Source organism: Pelodiscus sinensis, chromosome 2 (assembly GCF_049634645.1).
Source record: "Pelodiscus sinensis isolate JC-2024 chromosome 2, ASM4963464v1, whole genome shotgun sequence".
Lineage (NCBI taxonomy): Eukaryota > Metazoa > Chordata > Testudines > Trionychidae > Pelodiscus > Pelodiscus sinensis.
In genome coordinates, this window is record NC_134712.1 from 251,564,933 (window position 1) to 251,584,910 (window position 19,978).

Below are 19,978 nucleotides of genomic sequence, written 5' to 3' on the forward strand. Positions count from 1 at the left end.
GCCAGCGCACAGGCCGTAGAAACCTGGGGGGGCTGCTCGGGAACCGAGTCCCTCCCCCCCCAAGACCCCTGTATTCCCCTGGGGAAAGCCAACCCGGCTCAAGGTACCTGAGACCAGCAAGGGGGCCCGGTCCCCGCTGCCGGGGAACCATCCAGGCCCCGGGCCCTGCCCCCCGGATCAGCTAGAGCCCCCCCGGGACTCCCCCCCGCCCCGGGCCCTGCCCCCCGGATCAGCTAGAGCCCCCCCCCCGCGCTCCACCCCCGCCCCCCGGATCAGCTAGAGCCCCCCCCCGCGCTCCACCCCCGCCCCTGCCCCCCGGATCAGCTAGAGCCGCCCCCCCAAGGGCTCCCCCCCGCATCCGCGCTCCCCCCCCCCCGCCCCGGGCCCTGCCCCCCGGATCAGCTAGAGCCCCCCCCCCCGAGGCTCCCCTCCCCCGGCCCGAGGCTGCCCCGCCCGCGCCCCCGTACCTGGGCAGCGGCCCGCTCGGCCATGGCCCCCCCCGGGCGGGGCTTCTCCAGCGGCCCGGCCGAGCTGCGCTGCCGCTGGGGCTGGGCTGAGTCCCGGCGCCGCCTCGCTAGGGGAAGGCGCAGGCGCTGGGCCGCGCGGCCATGCTGGGCAGGCAGGGTGCATGCCGGGAGCAGCGCCGCCGCGGCGGGAGGGAGGGAGGGAGGGAGAGCGGCTCCGCGGCGCGCCCCTGCGCGCGGACAGCGCCCCCTGCCGCGGGCGGGCGGGCAGGGCCGGGGCGCGCAGGCGGAGCGAGGGGAGAGGCGCCGCCCCCTGGTGCTCCAGCCACGCAGCTGCAGCCCGGACGCGCGGGGCGTGGTCAGCCCCGAGCCAGGCGGTACCCAGGGCCCTGCGCGGCTCCCTCCCTGCTCCAGCGCCCGGCCGGGACCCTGCCCATCCCGCTCGGGGCCATGGCTGAGCGGGCGGCTGCCCAGGTAAGGGCCGGCCGGCGGGCGGGGCTGGAACAATGTGTAGAGCGGGGGTGCTGATTGGCAGAGCTGTTGAACCGCTCTCCGCCAATGTTCCCGCTAATCTGTGCCACCCATGTGCGGAATAAATGCTACGTGCACGGGGGCATGTGTGAATGTGCACCACTAGTAGAAGCAGAAACCTAGCTGTGGGTGTTCTGCTCATCCACTGGGTGGCTTTTGACTCTTCTAAGCGGGTGCCTGTTTTACAGGGAACGCCCTCTCTAATGGAAAACTTCAAGTCAGGGGGTGCTGCAGCTTCACCAGCCCTTATAGTTCCAGAGCTTATGGGCAAAAAATCCCCTGACAGGGGAGCCTTATCCCCCAGGAGTTTCTCCTTGCCCTGCCTGGGCCCTGGAAGCCAGTTTCACCCATGGGGAGCCTCGTACGGCCTGGCCTGGTCGCCCTGGGGCTGTGCCTGAAAGATCAGATTTGTGTTTCCTAGGCACTACGGGCAGCTCCTGCTGGTTTGGAGCCACTTGCTGGGTTTTGGAGGGTCCTGGGCTTTGGTGGTTCCCATTCTACATGGACTAACTGACACCTTTTTCCTTTCTCACCCCCCCAAACTTCAGGCTTCCCAATGTGGAGTACATTTTAATAGCCACGTGGCCTCATGTATTCTGATAGCCAAACACAGTCCTATTCCTGCAGCTATGCTCAGCACCATAGCTGCCTGGAAAAAGGGCAGAAATAAGTGGTTAGGGTTTTTTTGCACTTTTTAGGCAGCATAGCTAGTTGGAGTCTGTTTCTTGTGTGTCAGCAACAAAATTAAGTTTAATTCATTTACCCTCTGAGAAACTGGTGAAGGCAAAGTCTTATATGTGCATCAATGAGACCATAGGAAGGAAAAATCAGTTTCACACAAACAATATGGGAGGCCTAGCAAGGAGTTCTGTGGAAAGGGACCTAGTAGACATAGTGGACCACAAGCTAAATGTGAGTAAACCATGTGACATGGTTGCAAAGAAGCAAATATTCTAGGATGTATACTCTGGAGTGTTGTAAGCAAGACACAAGAAGTAATTCTGCTCTACTCTGATCAGATTAAACCTCAATTGGAGTATTCTGTCCAGTTCTGGGCACACATTTCAAGAAAGATGTGGAGAAATGGGAGAAGGTCCAGAGAAAAGCAACAAAAATTATTAAAGGTCTAAAAATATGACCTATAAAGGTTGGACATTAGGAAAAACTTCCTCACTGACAGAGTGGTTAAGTACTGGAATAAATTGCCTAGGGAACTTGTGGAATCTCCATAATTGGAAATCTTGAAGAGCAAGCTAAACAAACATCTGTCAGGGAAGATCTAGATCAGAGGTGGGGAATAATTTTTGACCCGGGGCCACTTCAGAAATTTTTGAAGTGGCCCTGGCCCGCCCTGGGAGCGGCAGAGCCTCAGGCGGAAGGGGCAGGGCCAGGACACTTCCATGCTTCCCCACCCACAGACTCTTGATTGGTCCGGGGGAAGGGGAGTGAGCAAAGTCTTTGCCCCCATCCTTCTCCCAGAGAACTGCCAGCTGTTCTGAACAGCTGGCAGTTCCCTCTAGGCTAGGCCTGGGCAAAATACAGCCTGTGGGCTGGATGCAGCCCGCCAAGCTACCAGATCCAGCCCTCTGAGGCAGTAGGAAGCCCCAAGCAGGCTCCCCTGCTTGCCCCGCAGACTGCTCAGAAACACAGCTGCTGGGCAATTTCTCGTTATGAGCCCAGAGGGGAGGGGGGAAGATTCAGATGCTGCTCCTGCCCCCCAGCACAATCTCATTGGTCAGTTTCTGGACATAAACTGGCCAGTGGGAGCTGCCTGTTTGAATAACAGGTAGCCACGAAGCACAACTCTCCTGCTCAGTTACTCAAGAACATGGCCGAGAAGACAGAAACATTTTAAGCTCTGCAAGCTTTTAGCTCTGCAGGCAGGCAGGCAGGTTTGGCTGCTGGCTGGTAAGTCTCCTGGCCAGAACCTTGCCTCTGGCACCCCACCCCAGCCCTTCCCTTCCCCAACCCTCTGTCTCCCCTCCTACCCCGGTACTCCACATGCACCCATAACCACTCCTCGATCTGGCACTCCAGTCTCCTGCCAGGACCATAATCTCCTCCTACTCTAGGTCACGTCCCAAAACCCTGCACCCCAATTCCCTGCCCTAGGTCACAATTGTCTTGTTCATCCAAAGTCCCTCCCAGATTCCATTCTTCCTCCTGTGCTCCAGTCCCTTATCCAAACTCCCTTCTGCTCCCAACCTCCATTCCAGACCCTGCACCTCCTCCATTAATACCATGGGAGAGTGAGGCCCTCGACCACTTTCCAAAATCTTGAAGTGCCCCCCCCCCATCAAAAGTTATAGCTCACCCCTGCTCCAGGCACCCATGCCTCTGGCGGTGGGAGGAGACTTCGCATGCTCCCCCTCTTTCCCCAGGTCAGTCAGGGCCTGGGGAAGAGGGAGCATACAAAGTTTCTCGCTCCCTGCCTCTGCCCTGCAAGGGTGCACCGTGCTTAGAGTCAGCCTCCAGCTGAGCAGCAGCTGGCGGTTGACTTTAAGTGCCAAGCCCCTTGCAGGGCGGGAGGAGACTTTGCGCGCTCTCCTTGCCTTCAAGCCCTGATTGGCTTAGATGCCCGAAGTCTCCTTCCACCCTGCCCCCGTCCTGCAAGGAGCATGTGGCACTTACAAGCGCCGCACCCCTTGCAGAGTGGGAGGAGACTTTGTGCACTCTCCACCTGCCCCCAGGCTCTGACTGACCTGGGGGCAGTGGGAAAGCGCACAAAGTCTCTCACTCCCTGCCCTCTGGCGCAAGGTGCTTATAGTCAACTGCTAGGGTTGACTCTAAGCACCATGCGCTCCCCCATTCCTAGGCCCTGATTGATTTGAGGGCAGGGGAGCAGCAGGGCCTCCATGGGCCAGATCAACCCACTTGGCAGGCTGGATCTGGCCTGCGGAGGCCCTCTTGCCCACCCCTGATCTAGATGGTGCTTGCTCTTGCCATCAGTGCAGGAGACTGGACTTGATGACCTTTCAAGTTTCCTTCCAGTCTCATGATTCCTTCCTTCTATGACTCAAAGCCAAAGTGGCCTTAATGGTAAAAGATGCTTTACTGAACACTTAATACTGGCAGTGGTACATGACAAAGAAAGGCAGAGTCATAGAGCTGGAAAAGACCCCAAGAGGACATCAAGTCCAGCCCCCTGCCCAAGACAGGACCAATCGCAACTAAATCAACCCAGCCAGGGCTTTGTCAAGCCGAGACTTAAAAACCTCTAGGGATGGAGATTCCATCACCTGCCTAGGTAACCCATCCCAGTGCTGCCCCACCCTCCTGGGGAAATAGTTTTTCCTAATATTCAACCTAGACATCCCCCACCGTAACTTCAGTCCATTGCTCCTTGTTCTGCCATCCATCACCACTGAGAACAGCCTCTCTCCATCCTCTTTGGAACCTCCCTTCAGGAAATTGAAGGCTGCTCTCAAATCCCCCCTCACTCTTCTCTTCCGCAGACTAAACAAACCCAGATCCCTCAGCCTCTCCTCATAGGTAGCCAGACTCTCTATGTTATTTTTATTGAAATGATAGTGTAACACCCTAGTGCCTTCATTACCATTGGAGTCTGGACCTTAGGGATGGGCTATCTGTGTGGGCATTGTGCACACTGATGGTTTAGTGTGAAAAACTGCTTCTGACTAGCAGGGGAACACCAAATAGAGAGGTGCCCCAGACTTTTCCCTGCTTCCTCCTGGTGAAGGAACTGACGGGGGATGAGCAGTGAGACACAGATACTGCTTCCCCCCTGTGTTCCTCCCATGTGCCCCCCAGGGGGCTGTGCATGGGAGAGTGAGAAGCAACACTTTGCACTCCACACATATCCAGGTCACTTTCGCCACCTGGGCTGTGCTGTGACGCGAGACATCAGGAGCTGCTGCTCTCCTGTCCTTCCCTTACGCAGCCCGAGTGGGGAAAGTGACCTGGATGCAGGAGTTACCTGGTGTCACTCTTTGCTCCCTCCCTAGAGCCCCCAAGGGGTGCGCAAAGGAGCAGCAGTGAAAGGGGGGTGCAGTAATGCATGCTGGCTGCTCTGTGCATTAAGGATGTTAAATACTGGTTAATTGAATAATTGATTAACCTCATGAATTCTTATTGGTTAGTCGACTGCTCTATACCAGTGTTTCTCAACCAGTGGTACGAGTACCCTAAGGGTTACTTGAGAGAAGTATGCGGGCGGTACATCAACACAACTGAAATTTGGAGAAAACTGAATTTTTGTGTTAAGTTTTACAATACTTTATTATTTTTATACATTTTACACCCAAAAATTTCATCACCCACCCTGCTACGAATAAGTAGTTTAAACAAATGTGTTGCAACGGTAGGAAAAAAATGTTGTGTGTCTGAAAACTATAGGTACTGGGGGTACTTATAAATTTTTTTAAAGGGGTACTTCATAAAAAAAAAAGGTTGAGAAACACTGTTCTGTAGTTCCTGGGCAGTCTGTGTCCAGGGAGGAAGGGTCTGAGCTCCCAGACCTGGCATAAGCTGGAACTGAGCTGGGCTGCCTGGCTCCTAATACACATGAAATGCAGAGCCTCAGCTGGGGTAGGTCCAGGACCCAGTACAAGCTGGGACTGAGCTGGGCTGTTGGCCAACCTGCTAAAAAAAAATTACTGGCAAGGGTTGGAGGAGGGAGGGGGGAATACAATGTAGTCTGTAGTATTAACCTATAAGCTTTTGCTTATTGATTAATCGGTTAATCCACTATACTTTTACATCCCTATTGTGCATCCAGATCAGATTCCCCATGTGAATGCAGAGGTTAGAGTAAAAGGGGGAGTGCAGGAAGAAGGGCAGAGGTTAGGGGTTCAGAGGCAGTGGGGGCTGCCAAAATACAAGTTCATCTCAGGCCAGCCCCGTACTATTCAAGCATTTGAAGAGATGCAGAAAGGAGACTGCCAGGTGAATCAGAGTCACAGTCCCCACTTGGAATTTCTCTCCTTGCTAACAGGCTCCAGAATGGGACTTAGAATCCTGGCGGCACCTGACACTTTTGCATCCCTCCACCAGCCTCAGACAAACTTCACTGAGAGAAACACAACTGCAAACTGCAGAGGTCTCCCGGGCTGTTGTTCAAGACATGGAGCGGAGAGTTGATTCTCATGCTGCATGTTTGCTGAATCTGGAAGGGAGAACAGGGATGACTGAAAAGAAACTAATAGACTGTGAGAGAACTGTGGTGGAGTTTGGGAGCCAGCTGGAGAGCAGGTGGGCTGTGCTAGGATCTCTGATCCAGGAGTACAGGCTGTTGCAGAGGAGGCTGGAGAACATGGAGAACCTGCTGAAGAACAGGAACTTCTGGCTCCTGAGACTCCCCCCAGGCACAAAGGGGGAAGTTCCCAAGGTAACAATATCCCAGCTAATGGTGAAAAGTAGCTACAAAGTCAATGAACGATTAAAGATTTTTTTAAAAGAAATTGGTATATTGGCCCTTTAATTTACCATTCATAAAATGTCTTAGAACAAAGGAACTGATTTGGTCATTTGTGTTTTTCTTGTTCACAATTACCCATGTTTAGTACTTTATTTAAAAGGAAACAGAAGTGAGGGAAGTCTTTTTAATGGAAGGTAGAGGGAAGCAGGCCTCAGAATATGGTCACAAGAGAAGGCACTGAATGTGTGATACTTGTGATTCCAGGTGCCAGTAACATTTGATGATGTCTCAGTCTATTTCAATGAGCAAGAGTGGGGCCATTTAAACGAATGGCAGAAAGAACTGTACAAGAATGTGATGAAAAGCAACTACGAGACGTTGATATCACTGGGTAAAGATAAGTTTTTGCTCTTATGTTAGAAAAGTTTGGATCTTTGAAATATTGCATTTGGTTCCAGGTTTATTCCAGTTCTTTGAGTTCTGGGGATTGGCCCTTCTAGTAACTGGAAACTTGGTGATCTAGGCTCAACTCCCTTTGCTGTCTGCATGACGAGTGGCATTCCACTCATTACCTGGCCCCCAAGTGAGGAGTGGGGGAAAAAACCTTTCACCCCACTCACACTCCGCTCGGGGCACCAGAGCTCCACACTCACAGCTGGGCTTGCTAGTGCTCACGTGTCAGCCCTGTGGGGGTGAGGGAGGTGCTGAGGCTTCGGGCTTTCCTCTCCAGCATGGAAACTTGCCAGGGACTGGATCTGGTTTAAAACTCTCTGCAGTGTGGAGTGTGCACCCACTGCTTTTATTTCCATGTTTATGCATTCAAACGACTGTTGGTTTTTTTCCTGCTTTTCATAGATTTACGTTCTCAATTTTAGTTAACGCTGTTGTTTAATAAGCACTGGGCTGTCTCATGGATTGGCCTTGGAAGCAGCCACACATACACTGGGACCCAGCCTCTTTGTAGCTTTGCAAGGTGCATGGATGCTGCAGTGGTAGGAATGATAAAAGAACCTACATAGTGGTTCTTATACAAGTGGATTAATACTTGTGCTATACATATATAGAGGGCAGGGGACTGGATTCGATGACCTCTCGAGGTCCCTTCCAGTCCTACTATCCTATGATATATGCCTGTGTGTGTGGAGATCCCTGGTTCCCTTCCAGAGCAACAAACTAATGTGGCTGATAACTGACATAATTGCTTTATAAATCTCTCATATCCCCAGTTGCTAGGGCTGGAACCCTGCTACTTCAGCTGTAGAGACCTAGACCCCTCCCCACACACATTGCTCCCATTGGCCACAATTCCTGTGGGAGCCAATGGGAGCAGCAGGGGAAATGATGCAGGTGAGCACAGGGACAGAGAGCTTCCCTGCACTAACAGCAATGGGACCCTAGCATGGGGGGAGGGAGAATGGCAGCACGCAGAGCCTCCCCGCCCCCCCCATGTCCACCATCTCTCACCCACCCCTGGGCTACAGCCCTAAAGCTTCTCTCATAATCCAGCCCTGTCTGTCACATGGTAGGTGTGACGGACCGGACTGGATCTGGGCACAGCTGAGGGCGTCCGCTCAGGGCGAATTGCTCAAAAACAAGGCTGCTTACAGCCCCAGACTGGAGACCTTTCCCAAATAGGCCACAAAGCAGTCACACCAAGCACTTCAGCTGCCAATCTAGCTAGCAGGATGCCTCACGAGCAAAACCCCTCAGACACCCCAGCTCTCCCTGTTCCACGATCAGCCCCGGGCCTAATACACAGGTAAGGGGTTATAGAACTCCATCTTACCTACCCTAAACAGGTTCTCCTGGTCCCAAAAAACCAGCCACAGAGTCCCAGTCAATTTACGCTTTAGATCTTACCCACAAGATCATGCTGGGCCAGTCCTTTAGAATCTAAAACCTAAAGGTTTATTAACGAAAGAAGGAAAATGTTGAGAGTAAGGTTATTAAGGAGAATACATTACATGCACCAATCACCAAGTTCTTGATGCAGGCACTCAGCAGAGATGTGACAAACTGCTAGCTTAAAAGTCTCTAGTGTACATCCTATGTCAGGATGGGTCCACGATCCTTCCCAGCTCTCTGTCCCTCGCAAGGCTGCATCTGGGATCAATAGCAGAATTGAAGTCAAGATAGAGTCTGCCTCATGGCACTTTATATCCATTCCTGGTACCTTCCAAGCTGGAGTGGGTCACATGGCCAAGTGACCTAGTCCTGTGTCCCATGCCAGCAGCCATTAGATACTGACTGGCTTGCAGGTTTCCAGACGCATTACTCAGGTGTGTATTGGACACCTTGAAAGCCATTGTCCTTGGGGCCCTGCTAATTAGCACAGTCATTCACTGGACATTCCTTCCTCATGACAGGCAGTCCAGGCCCATTGCTCTGCCTCAGTGCAGAGAACACTTACAGTACAAGCCCAGAGCCCATATTCATAACTCCACATACAGGCATCATACAAGTACATGAGTAGCATATATAGCATTCTTCCACATATTGATCTGAGGAAGTGGGTCTGGCCCACGAAAGCTCATCACCTAATAAACCATCTTGTTAGTCTTTAAAGTGCTGCAGAGTCCTGTCTTTTGTTTCAGCTACACCAGACTAACACGGCTGCATCTCTATCAGTATATAGAATCAGTAGAACATAAGCTTTCATTTGACACCTCACATGCCCTCCTTTGTATAGATTTTGGGGCAAACACCCCATGGGCACAGCAGTGATCTGGCTGCTCCCCTTAAAAATCCAATAACGGGACATTAGGGGCCTCATCCTCTGACTCCAGTGGCTAATGTACACATTACAAACCTTTTTTGGATGGAATGTATGTGTGGCTGCTGCCCGGGAGGAAGTAACTAGAGGGGAGGAAGCAGCAGCAGAAGTTGTTTCCTTCTCCCCTCCTCACATCATTCTGTGGATGGCTGCAGCCCTCAAAGGGTGCACCCATCCCTAGAGTGCAGTGAAAGGACAGACTTGGGTACATGTAGCTTATTGCTATATGCTTTCCCTTAATATCTCTTCCTATGAACAGACTATGCCATTTCCAAACCCGACATCCTATCCCGGATTGAACGAGGGGAGGAGCTGAGTGTCGGGGATCAAGGGGATGGAGACGAGAGAGAGATTTCTATCAACCACAGCACAGGTGACTGATACGATTGCACAACTCGAACAGTTAAGACAGGAGAACGTTGGAAATCCTGCAAGACTTTTGCACTCTTCGTGTGGCAAGAGCTTGATCTCTCCGTAGCTGTGACTAGCTTTGCATGATCGGTGCAGCTCCTAACGTGTTCCCTTCCTCATCTCTGATTGACAGAAGGCTTGACATTGTATTATTCTTCACTGTCCTTGCTAGCTGACAGAGCTGTCCCATCCATTGGATGCTTCAGGGCAGCTGCCTCAGGCCCCCAGCTTTAGGAGGCCCGAGAGAACCTGGGGTCAGCATCAGAGGTCAGGCCTGTCCCGGCGCTCTTCAGCGGTGGTGGGAGCCCTCCGCTCTGCCATCGTTGGGTCGTGCAGAGTGTGCTGAGCTTGGGTTGCTGCACTTCCCACTACAAGAACCATCCCATCTGTAGTAGTTTAGGGCCCCAAGTTCCGCATTTTTCCGTGCCATCAACGACCCGTGGGATTACCGTGGGCTGAGGGCCTGCTGGGGTGGCAGCAAGGATCCTCCCAACACGTACTCACCGCCACAGAGGAAGCCAGAACAACCCAGCAGCCTTCTTCGCTCCACCCTGCTGCCTTCTACTGGCCTGCTGTGTGCAGCTTCTCAGCAGTAGCGGAAAGCAGAGAGCCCCAAACCCAGGGCAGTCCACTTCCTGGCAGGGAGGGTAGGGTGGCAGGTCGCTCCAGCTCCTGCTGCTGTGATGAGTAGCAGGGGGAACCCCTGCTGCCACTATGCCAAGCCCCCCATAAGTAGAACAGGAACGTGGGTGAGGCCTCCCGCGTCCTCCGGGGTGAGAAAAGCTGCTCCGTGTCTCCCTGGTCTGCTGGGGGGAACCACCCCCCAGCAGACCAGGGAGACGGGGAGCAAAGCCTCGGAGGACGCCGTCAGCGGGACAGCCGCGGCGCATCTGGGCTGTCCCGCTGCCCGCGAGATCCGCGGCTTTGCTCCGCGTCTTCCTGGTCTGCTGGGGGGAGCCCCCCCCCCCCAGCAGACCAGGGAGACGCGGAGCAAAGCCGCGGAGGATGCGGGCGGGACCGTGGCACGTCTCGGCGGTCCCACCACCCGCATCTCCCTTGTCTGCTGGGGGGGGGGAGCGCAGCTAGTGCGCCCTCCCCCCCCCAGCAGACCACGTTTTTCTCGCCAACGACACCTGGGGTAGAGCAGCTGGGGCGCTGCCGGGTTGGTCACACAGCGCCGCTCCTCGGCTCTACTGGACCAACCCGGCAGCACCCCAGCTGCTCTGCCCCAGGCGTCCCCAAGTCAGCCGCTGATCAGTTTCAGCAGCGGCTGACTTGGGGACACCTGGGGTAGAGCAGCTGGGGTGCTGCCGGGTTGGTCCCCGCAGCGCTGAGGTGCGGCGCTGCGGGGACCTACCCGGCAGCGCCCCAGCTGCTCTGTCCCAGGCGTCCAAATTCAGCCACTGTTGAAACTGATCAGTGGCTGATTCCAGGAAGCCCAGGGCAGAGCAATTCTGCCTCGGGCTTCCTGTAGTCAGCCACTGGTCAGTTTCAGCAGCGGCTGAATCTGGACGCCAGTTCCGACTTACATACAAATTCAACTTAAGAACAAACCTACAGTCCCTATCTTGTACGTAACCCGGGGACTGCCTGTATATTTCAAAATCTGTGTGGTTTTTAATTATAGCTTTATCTTTGAATTTCTGGTATTCACACTTTTCGTAAAACTGAAATGCCATGCCAATATTTATTTCCTTATTTGTGCAAATGTAACTCCAGTGTAACATTTTGTGCACACAAAACATTGGTCTGAACCATTAGTGGTGTTATATAGGGGTAACACTGGAATAACACAATGGTAAATCAGCCTTCTGCCTCTTTTCTTACTTCTCTTGACAACCACCACTGAGATCTTTTTTAACTCTAACTAATCCCTCATGAACTCTTTTCTAACCATATGGTATATGTTAGAAAAACGTGAATTTTTGCTCCCATGGACAGAGTCTCCCGTTTGTACAGAAGAGGATTTATTATTTACTAAACAAGAGGCAGAGTTGCATATTGGGGATCAGCAGGATCTAGAGGGCAGAACAGTCCCTAAAGAACTCTGTACTGGTGAGTTAAAGTAATTCAAATGGAGAGTGAAATTGAAAGATTAATAAACTTTGTGAGTTCTTTTATCTTTTTCTGTATGTTTCAAATCTACTGCTAACATATGTTTATAGCTCCACGGCAGACGTTAATCAGACTTTCTACTAATCCTGAATAATTTCGGGCATTTTTCTTTCTAGTCTTCCATCCATTTTCTGAGAATACAGGATTGGTGACTGCCTCTTTCCTATGCAGAAGTTAGTAGATATAGGAATGCCTTTCAGCCAAGATGGGCATGAATTGCTAAGGAGATTACGTGATTTTTTTCCTAAATAAGGCTTTTGGATCCAGGTCTTATGTGATCAATCTTTTCAGGCAGATGGTGCCAGGAAGCACCTGAATCTGGGAAGATTTTTGTGCTTGTAGTTGGGTATGTACTGAGAGAATATATGTGTGTGTTACATTTTTTTATCTACTATACTATATATTTGAGAAAGTTTGTGTGTCTGTCTGTCCGTCCATCTGTTTGCAAATCTGTTTATTTGTTCAAGAACTCCTCCTAAACAGTAAGAGTAAGAACGACTAAATTCGATATGCAGCTTCCTGTTATCATAAATTAAAGCAAAGTCAGGGTTGGTTGTGCTAGGACAATGAGATGTGCTTAGAATGTGATTGTTTTTCATCAGTCAGAAAGTAGGGGCTCTGATGTGAATGACCAGCAAGCACTGAGGACAGTTATACAACAGAATGACTACAGTGGGGTAGCAAGCAACCTGGCCAGTCCCTGCGGAGAGTCGGCGGGTGGGCTGTGCCAACCCTGACATCTGCAACCCCCACCCTCTGCCCTGAGCCCTCCACATCCCCAAGACCCTGCCCTGACTCTTGCACCCCATCCCTCTAGCCCACTGCCCTGACGGATGTTAGTAACACCAGGTAAATCTTCTAGTAATGCCCCATATCATTTATGTTGCCCTTTTCTGAACCTTTTCCAATTCCAATATATCCTTTTTGGCAAAATGTATAAGCAACTGAAAACAGAGTCTTATGATGGAAGGTATTGGGCAACCTTAACAATAAGTGGCACTACCATCTTCTCCTGTACACATAGTGCATGAATATACACACATTTATATACAATTAGAAATGCAGTCATGGTGGGTACATCTAGCACAGTGATGGGCAACTTAGGCTAGTGAGTGGTCCACATGAGTGGCCCTCTTTCATCTCAGTGGGCTGCACGACCATTGTAACCAAGAGGGTCTCCTGGGGACACGGTAGGTTTGCTAATAGCACTTGTGTACTTAGAATTTGCTAGGTGTACTGATCAAACCATAGAAGCAATTTGACTGGATGCAGAGGGAGTGCACAGCTATCACAGTCAAAGTTATGTGCAATCAGCATGCAGCTCACTTCATGTGCCCTTTTACATCCATGTCTCTTTAGTAAAACTAGTAGGAAAAAAACTATGTGGACAGAAACCAATGAAATTTGGCAACCCTGTGCGTAGGTAACGATAAGGAAAATGTCTCCGGGCCATACGCTGTGGACCACGGGTGCCCACCTGATCTAGCCCACTGAAGTCAGTTTTGAGCTCCAGAGTCCAAGCTGTTCTTTTCCGGTTTCTCATAACTTTCTGATACAAATTCCTATATTTTAGATGTTTTTGCCAGGTGCTTTGTTTTGGAAAATTTGAGCAAATATAATAAATTTGAGGAGGGGAAGTATATTTTATTATAACAACACAACCAGATTGCTTTATGTTTTTGCACAAATTGTTTTTACATTCAGTGACCAAAGTAAATGCCCATCTAAACTGACAAGCTAAACCATCTTGGAGTTCAGGGTAGAAAATTTCATAAATGGAACATTTTGAACTTTCAGCCTTAATTCCATCTTTTGGTTATGCCTTGAAATATGATCCTCATATGATCTGTTAAAAATAATACATAATGATACAAAATAAACTGGAATTCCTTACGTTTATGCAGTATAAGGAGGTATATCACAGCTTGGGTATGTATGTCTATTTTAAGATCTAATTGAGATGTACAAAGCAAGCCAGGTTTGAAGTGGGGGCGGGGAACAGGTTTTGCAGCTGATTTTTCATTCACAGTATTGTATCTCCATCTTTCTCCTTGAATAGATCATGCAGTTTCAAAGTCTGACACTTTATCCCAGACTGAGGAAGGCAAAGAGTTATGCGTCAGGATACCACTAGATTCAGAGAATGTAGAGATGCTTATAGACCCATGCACAGGTGGGTAATAGATTAGAACAACTTGAATGGTGTAACACAAAGTCGGACACCCAGCAATCTCTTTGGAAGCTCTTATAATCATTTATTTCCTAATGTTTTATCTGCTCTAAGGATGTTAAAGAGTGGTTATTTGGCTTATCGTGTAGTTGATGCAATTTGTATCAAGTAAGCCACTCTGCAGAGCTGCAGTGGGAGTAGTTCCTGGAGCCGGCACGAGTCGCGACTGCTGCAGCTCTGCAATTCAAATGTAGTAAGAGCCGTCCATCTCTTACTGAATTTAAATGCAGACACACAGCAGTCCCGAATCATTGCAAACCGGGACTGCTCAGTCCCGACTCACGCAGGGTCCAACACACCCCCTATTTGCAGTGGCTGGGGCTGGCTGCAGACAGGGGCTGCTGCCGGAGCAGCCTCCCCTCATAGAGGCAGCAGAGGAGCCTGGAGGGGGCAGGCAGCACCGCAGAGACTGTGCTGGAGGGAACCGGCTCCTGTTACCACCCCCCTTGCTTCCTCTCATACAGAGGCAGCAGCGAGGGGGGGAGCAAGTAGTCGAGTACTCAACTCGATTACATGCTTCATTCCTAATCTGCACATTTTTAATCATTATGACAAATGAGATTTTCCAACAACCCCAATCAGAAGTCATTTGTGTTTTCTAACTGTTCCAAGATCCTTCGTGTTTTCCTAACTTTTATAATGAATGCTCTGTAATGTAATTCTTTCCCATGAACAGGATTTCAAATTTGTACAACTGATATTTTATCACGGATTAAACAAGAGGGAGAGCAGAGTGTCTGTGAGCAGCATGATTCAAAAGAAAATGAAATCCATTCAGATCCCAGCACAGGTCAGTAATTCAGCTTTCAACCTGCCAGGACCCAAATACAGGATAAAATATTGGGGAAAGACCCAAAATGAAAAAAAAAAAAAAACACAAATTATTCACACAGGAAATTGCTAATTGTGTGGCATTAATTTCCGTAGAGTAAATGATTTTCAGTGACCTGAGCTTCATGGGGCTTTATTACTGATGTAAATAATTGTCAACAGTAGAACTGAGGGGACACCAAATTTGTGTGGAACATAGGTAAGTGAGACTAAAATAAGTGGTGTCCTACTATGGTACATGTGAAAGAGATGCCATTTACCTAGAAAGTGTAATGGAGTCTTAATGTATTCAATGCATGGATGAGACAAAGAGGGGACGGATCACAAAGACTGAGGAAGGAGACAAAGTATAGTGATCATGATATACTGGACGTGTCTGCTGAAAAACTTCAAACACGAATCTTTGAAGCTAAATGTCATATGGTGAATGTGGGGAGGAATCTTTCCTTATAGAATACAAGGAATATGCCCACAGGATGGCAGTAGCAAAAACATCACATATTATGTTGGATTGTACTCACCGTAGCATCAAGTCTGTTGTAAGGTACTAGTTCTGCAATGAGTTCTCAGCATGGAGAAGCCAGGATGCAGAGCTCTGAATGTACACAGTGGGTTGCTCTTCACAAAGATTTGTTCTGGGATCAGAGCCCTTGGTAAGGTTAATGTTGTGCTATGCTCAGCACTGGTCAGGTCTCATTGGGAAAACATTTAGGTTAATCATGTTCCTTCTTCAGGAATTAACAGTTAATGCAGAAGCAGTTTGTACATCACAGATCAGATTTTTTTCAGAGGTGCTGAGCATGCACTAATTCTAGTCTGACTTGGTTGGGGGTCTGGGTACTCTGAAGGACAGCCCCCTGAGCTTTTGTGTATTTACTGATCAAGTGCTAAGACTAAACTCTTACAATCAGGGAACAGGTCTTGCCATAGGTTTGTAAAAGTGTTGAACCAAATCTATGACTCTGCATAAGTAATTTTTAATAGAGCAGGTTACAGAGGCTTTCACAAATATTGTTTTTCATTCAACTTTTAATTTCAGTGGAAATTTTCCAAGTGGTTCTACTTAGTAATAAAGTCTAGATTTGTATTTAAGTTGCTTAAGAATATAAGAACAGCCATACTAGGTCAGACCAATGGTCCATCCAGCCCACAGTGTCTGCCAACAGTGCCCAATACTAGATGCCCCAGAGGAAGGAAACACAACAAGTAATCCTCATGTGCAGGACTTGACAAACTGCTGAATCTACTCGCCCGTGGTGAGTAGATTTCAGTTGGTCGCTCCATACACCCCATTCACTGGCGCTTCGTGCATGCGCAGTGCCGGTCTGGCACATGCTCATTGCGGGGCTTGTGAGTGGTTCTCACCGGGGTTTGTCAAGCCCTACTCATGTGATCCCTCCCCTGTCACCCACCTCCAGAGAAACAGAGGCTAGGGACACCGTTCCTACCCATCCTGGCTAACAGCCATTGATGAGGTATCTGAGCCTTTAGCTATGATTTTTGAAAAATCATGGCAGACGGGAGATTCCAGAAGACTGGAAAAGGGCAAATATTGTGCCCATCTATAAAAAGGGGAATAAGAACAACCCAGGAAACTACAGACCGGTCAGTTTAACGTCTGTCCCAGGGAACATAATGGAGCAGGTAATTAAGGAAATCATATGCAAACACTTGGAAGGTAATAAAGTGATAGGGAATAGCCAGCATGGGTTTGTGAAGAACAAGTCATGCCAAACTAATCTGATAGCTTTCTTTGATAGGATAACGAGCCTTGTGGATAAGGGAGAAGCGGTGGATGTCAAATACCTAGACTTTAGTAAGGCATTTGATATGGTCTCGCATGATATTCTTATTGATAAACTAGGCAAATATAACTTAGATAGGGCCACGATAAGGTGGGTGCATAATTGGCTGGATAACCGTAGTCAGAGAGTTGTTGTTAACGGTTCTAAATCCTGCTGGAAAGGGATAACAAGTGGAGTTCCGCAAGGGTCTGTTTTGGGACCCGTACTGTTCAATATCTTCATCAATGATGTAGATATTGGGATAGAGAGTACGCTTATTAAGTTTGCAGATGATACCAAACTGGGTGGGGTTGCAACTTCTTTGGAGGATAGGGACATAATTCAAAATGACCTTAGCAAGTTAGAGAAATGGTCAGAGGTAAACAGGATGAGGTTTAATAAAGAGAAATGCAAAGTGCTCCACTTAGGAAGGAACAATCAGTTCCATACATACAAGATGGGAAGCGACTGTCTAGGAAGGAGCATGGCGGAAAGAGATCTAGGGGTCATAGTGGACCACAAGTTGAATATGAGTCAACAGTGTGATGCTGTTGCAAAAAAAGCAAATATGATTCTAGGTTGTATCAACAGGTGTGTTGTAAGCAAAACTCGTGAAGTCATTCTGCCGCTCTACTCTGCACTAGTTAGGCCTCAGCTGGAGTACTGTGTCCAGTTCTGGGCGCCACATTTCAAGAAAGATGTGGAGAAATTGGAAAGGGTACAGAGAAGAGCGACAAGAATGATTAAAGGCCTAGAGAACATGACCTATGAAGCCAGGCTTCATGAACTGGGCTTGTTTAGTTTGGAAAAAAGAAGATTAAGGGGGGACATGATAGCGGTTTTCAAATATCTAAAAGGGTGTCACAAGGAGGAAGGAGAAAATTTGTTCCTCTTGGTTTCTGAGGACAGGACAAGGAGTAATGGGCTTAAAGTGCAGCAGGGGAGGTGTAGATTGGACATTAGGAAAAAATTCCTAACTGTCAGGGTGGTCAAATATTGGAATAAATTGCCAAGGGAGGTGGTGGAATCTCCCTCTCTGGAGATATTTAAGAACAGGTTAGATAGACATCTGTCAGGGATGGTGTAGACGGAGCTTGGTCCTGCCTTGAGGGCAGGGGGCTGGACTCGATGACCTCTTGAGGTCCCTTCCAGTCCTATGATTCTATGAACCTAACCTCCATGAATCCATCCAGCTCTTTTTTGAACCCTGGTAAAGTCCTAGCGGCTTATCTGTTCTTCAGGAACATTATGACCACAAACATTTTTCTGATTAAGTTATTTGGTTGGTTGCAATCAGAAGTAGTTCCATTATTCATTTCACCTTCTTGTGATTGTTTATTTCAGTGAAAGATGGAAGCACAAACAAAGATCAACTCCCTGGAGAACCTTATGAAAGCATTTTGTATGAGTCTAGTTTATATGAAAGACTTGGAGAAAAGTGTTTGCAGAATCTCAAACAGAGAGTGACATGGGAGAATCACTACAATTCAAAAACACAACCAGCAACTGTTACTGGGAACTATCTGGGGGTTTCATCTTTGTGTGACAAAAAATTATTAATCCATCAGGAAGAACCCTACCCAGGTGAGAGTCTGTATACAAGCCCTGAATGTGAAAGAAACTATACTCCAAAGGTATATCTTCAGAACCGTCAACAAGCCCACACAGGAGAGAGACTGTTTAAATGCACTGCGCATGAGAGAAACTTCAGAGATAATACTGCTCTTGTAATGCATCCGAGACTCCATCCAGGCGAGAAACCATATGAGTACTCTGACTGTGGAAACCACTTAGAAGACAGACAGTTTGCCTCTGCTCAGTGCAGGAAAACCTTTGAGGATAGATACAAACTTAGCAACCACTGTGGCGGACACATGGGTAAGCAACCATATGCATGCACAGAATGTGGGGAAAGCTTCACTGTCAAATCCAAACTGACTAATCACTGCAGAAGCCACAAAGAGGAGAGACTGTTCATATGCACTGAGTGTGGGAAAAATTTCCCACTGAAGGTAAGTTTGGTAAAACACCAAAGGAGGCATGGAAAAGAGAAACCCTATGAATGCAGCCAATGTGAGAAAAGCTTCTTCTGCCACTCATGGCTCGTTAGACACCAAATGATTCACAGTGGAGAGAGGCCCTATAAATGTACCAAATGTGACAAAAGCTACAGCAGAAAGGATTATCTTCTAAATCACCAACGCCGGCATTCAGGGGAGAAACTATTCCAGTGTAATGTGTGTGGGAAAAGTTTTGTGCTGAAAAGAAGTTTAGCTAAGCATCAGCAAAGTCACATGAAAGAGACCCAATCAATGTAGTCAACTGAGTTGTCTTAGACACCAATTGATTCATATGGAAAAGCTAGAAAAATCACTAGGTTTGGGAAAAACTGAGTAGGAGTTCACAGGGGCCTAGATTGACAGAGAAGCCAACTTGTGGGAAAGAGGGGATACATTAATATCAATTCACAAGCTACCATGTGAGACAGAGCTAACTGAAAATAAGTCAGAAAATGCATGTTCTTGTGACACACAACAGGAAAAAGGGATAGTTGGCTTTTCAGTGAAAGGAGGGACATTTGAAACATGGAATGGATTTCTAAACCCCTTCAGAGAAGTAGCAGATACTTAGGAATGGGGCTTGAGGGGTGAAATACATCCATACCTCCCATTGAAGTGAAAGGTAGTACTTGGTATTCAGAACCTGTATAAATCAGACTTCTAGCTCACTGACACCAGAAAAATGGAGATAACTGAAGATTACCTGGCTGACTCATAAGGAGAGTTGGAAACTGACTAGGGAAAGTTTACAGTATATATTCCTTTTTGGACAGCCTGAGTTTTCCACCTTTCAAATGTAATGTTCCAGATTATTACAGACTGTATATGTGGTTCAATGTGTGCATTACTGGAGACTGAAGATTTTTTATATGTTGATATTTGTCCTGGCTTTGAGAACATTTTCCTTAATTTTTACCACATTTTAGGTTCTGTAGGAAACCTGATGAATAAAGTGGATAAACATTTGGCTTGCTGCAGCAGATATTCTCTAGCATTACTCCCTTTTGCTTTAAGGACAAAAATGTACCTGAGCGAGGAGCCAGCTCTGTACAATAACACCAGATTCTTGATATAATAAAGAAAATGTCTCTGATCCTGATGTTTATGACACTATGCCCCACTGGGAGAAAAGAACTTTGGGAGCAGCAGTATTGAGTAGTTAAACTGAAAAAAAAATGCCATGAAAGCCATCTTTGTGCAAGTTAACTTTTCCACCAATGTTTTTCATTAAGGTTGGCATTATGTGCATGAATTCTCTCTCTCTCGTGGCCATTGGGATACTGTATCCTACTCACAACAGTATATTTTATATTCCTTTTTGAATAGTATGATGTAATTACTGCAAAAGTTTAACATTAGAAGCTGTTTACTTACTTAATAAATAGAACTCAAAAATCCATTA

General features: G+C 48.3%; 2 protein-coding genes across 4 annotated transcripts in view; one reads left to right on the forward strand and one right to left on the reverse strand.

The window, feature by feature from the left end:
• The window catches only part of LOC102446039 (uncharacterized), a 67,676-nt gene that overhangs the window by 34,724 nt on the left and 12,974 nt on the right, over positions 1-19,978 (reverse strand). The gene's annotated exons all lie outside the window — the stretch shown is intronic.
• Positions 492-19,541, forward strand: LOC102445804 (uncharacterized). Of its 3 annotated transcripts, none has more exons than XM_075919749.1 (8): positions 492-938; positions 5,950-6,342; positions 6,637-6,763; positions 9,405-9,518; positions 11,498-11,611; positions 13,731-13,844; positions 14,578-14,691; positions 17,861-19,541. In XM_075919749.1, the coding sequence occupies exons 1-8, from the start codon at positions 609-611 to the stop codon at positions 18,832-18,834; spliced, it is 2,280 nt and encodes a 759-aa protein (XP_075775864.1). In that variant the 5' UTR covers positions 492-608; the 3' UTR covers positions 18,835-19,541. The 3 variants fall into 3 exon arrangements, with proteins under 3 accessions (XP_075775864.1, XP_075775865.1, XP_075775866.1); XM_075919751.1 differs by lacking the exon at positions 492-938 and adding an exon at positions 2,782-2,903; XM_075919750.1 differs by lacking the exon at positions 11,498-11,611.

Excerpts from the sequence above, each read along its gene's own strand:
- LOC102445804 (XM_075919749.1), top strand. The coding sequence starts at position 609 with ATGCTGGGCAGGCAGGGTGCATGCCGGGAGCAGCGCCGCCGCGGCGGG. Across the intron at positions 939-5,949 it reads CTGAGCGGGCGGCTGCCCAG|GCTCCAGAATGGGACTTAGA; the intron begins GTAAGGGCCGGC and ends CCTTGCTAACAG. Across the intron at positions 13,845-14,577 it reads GCTTATAGACCCATGCACAG|GATTTCAAATTTGTACAACT; the intron begins GTGGGTAATAGA and ends TCCCATGAACAG.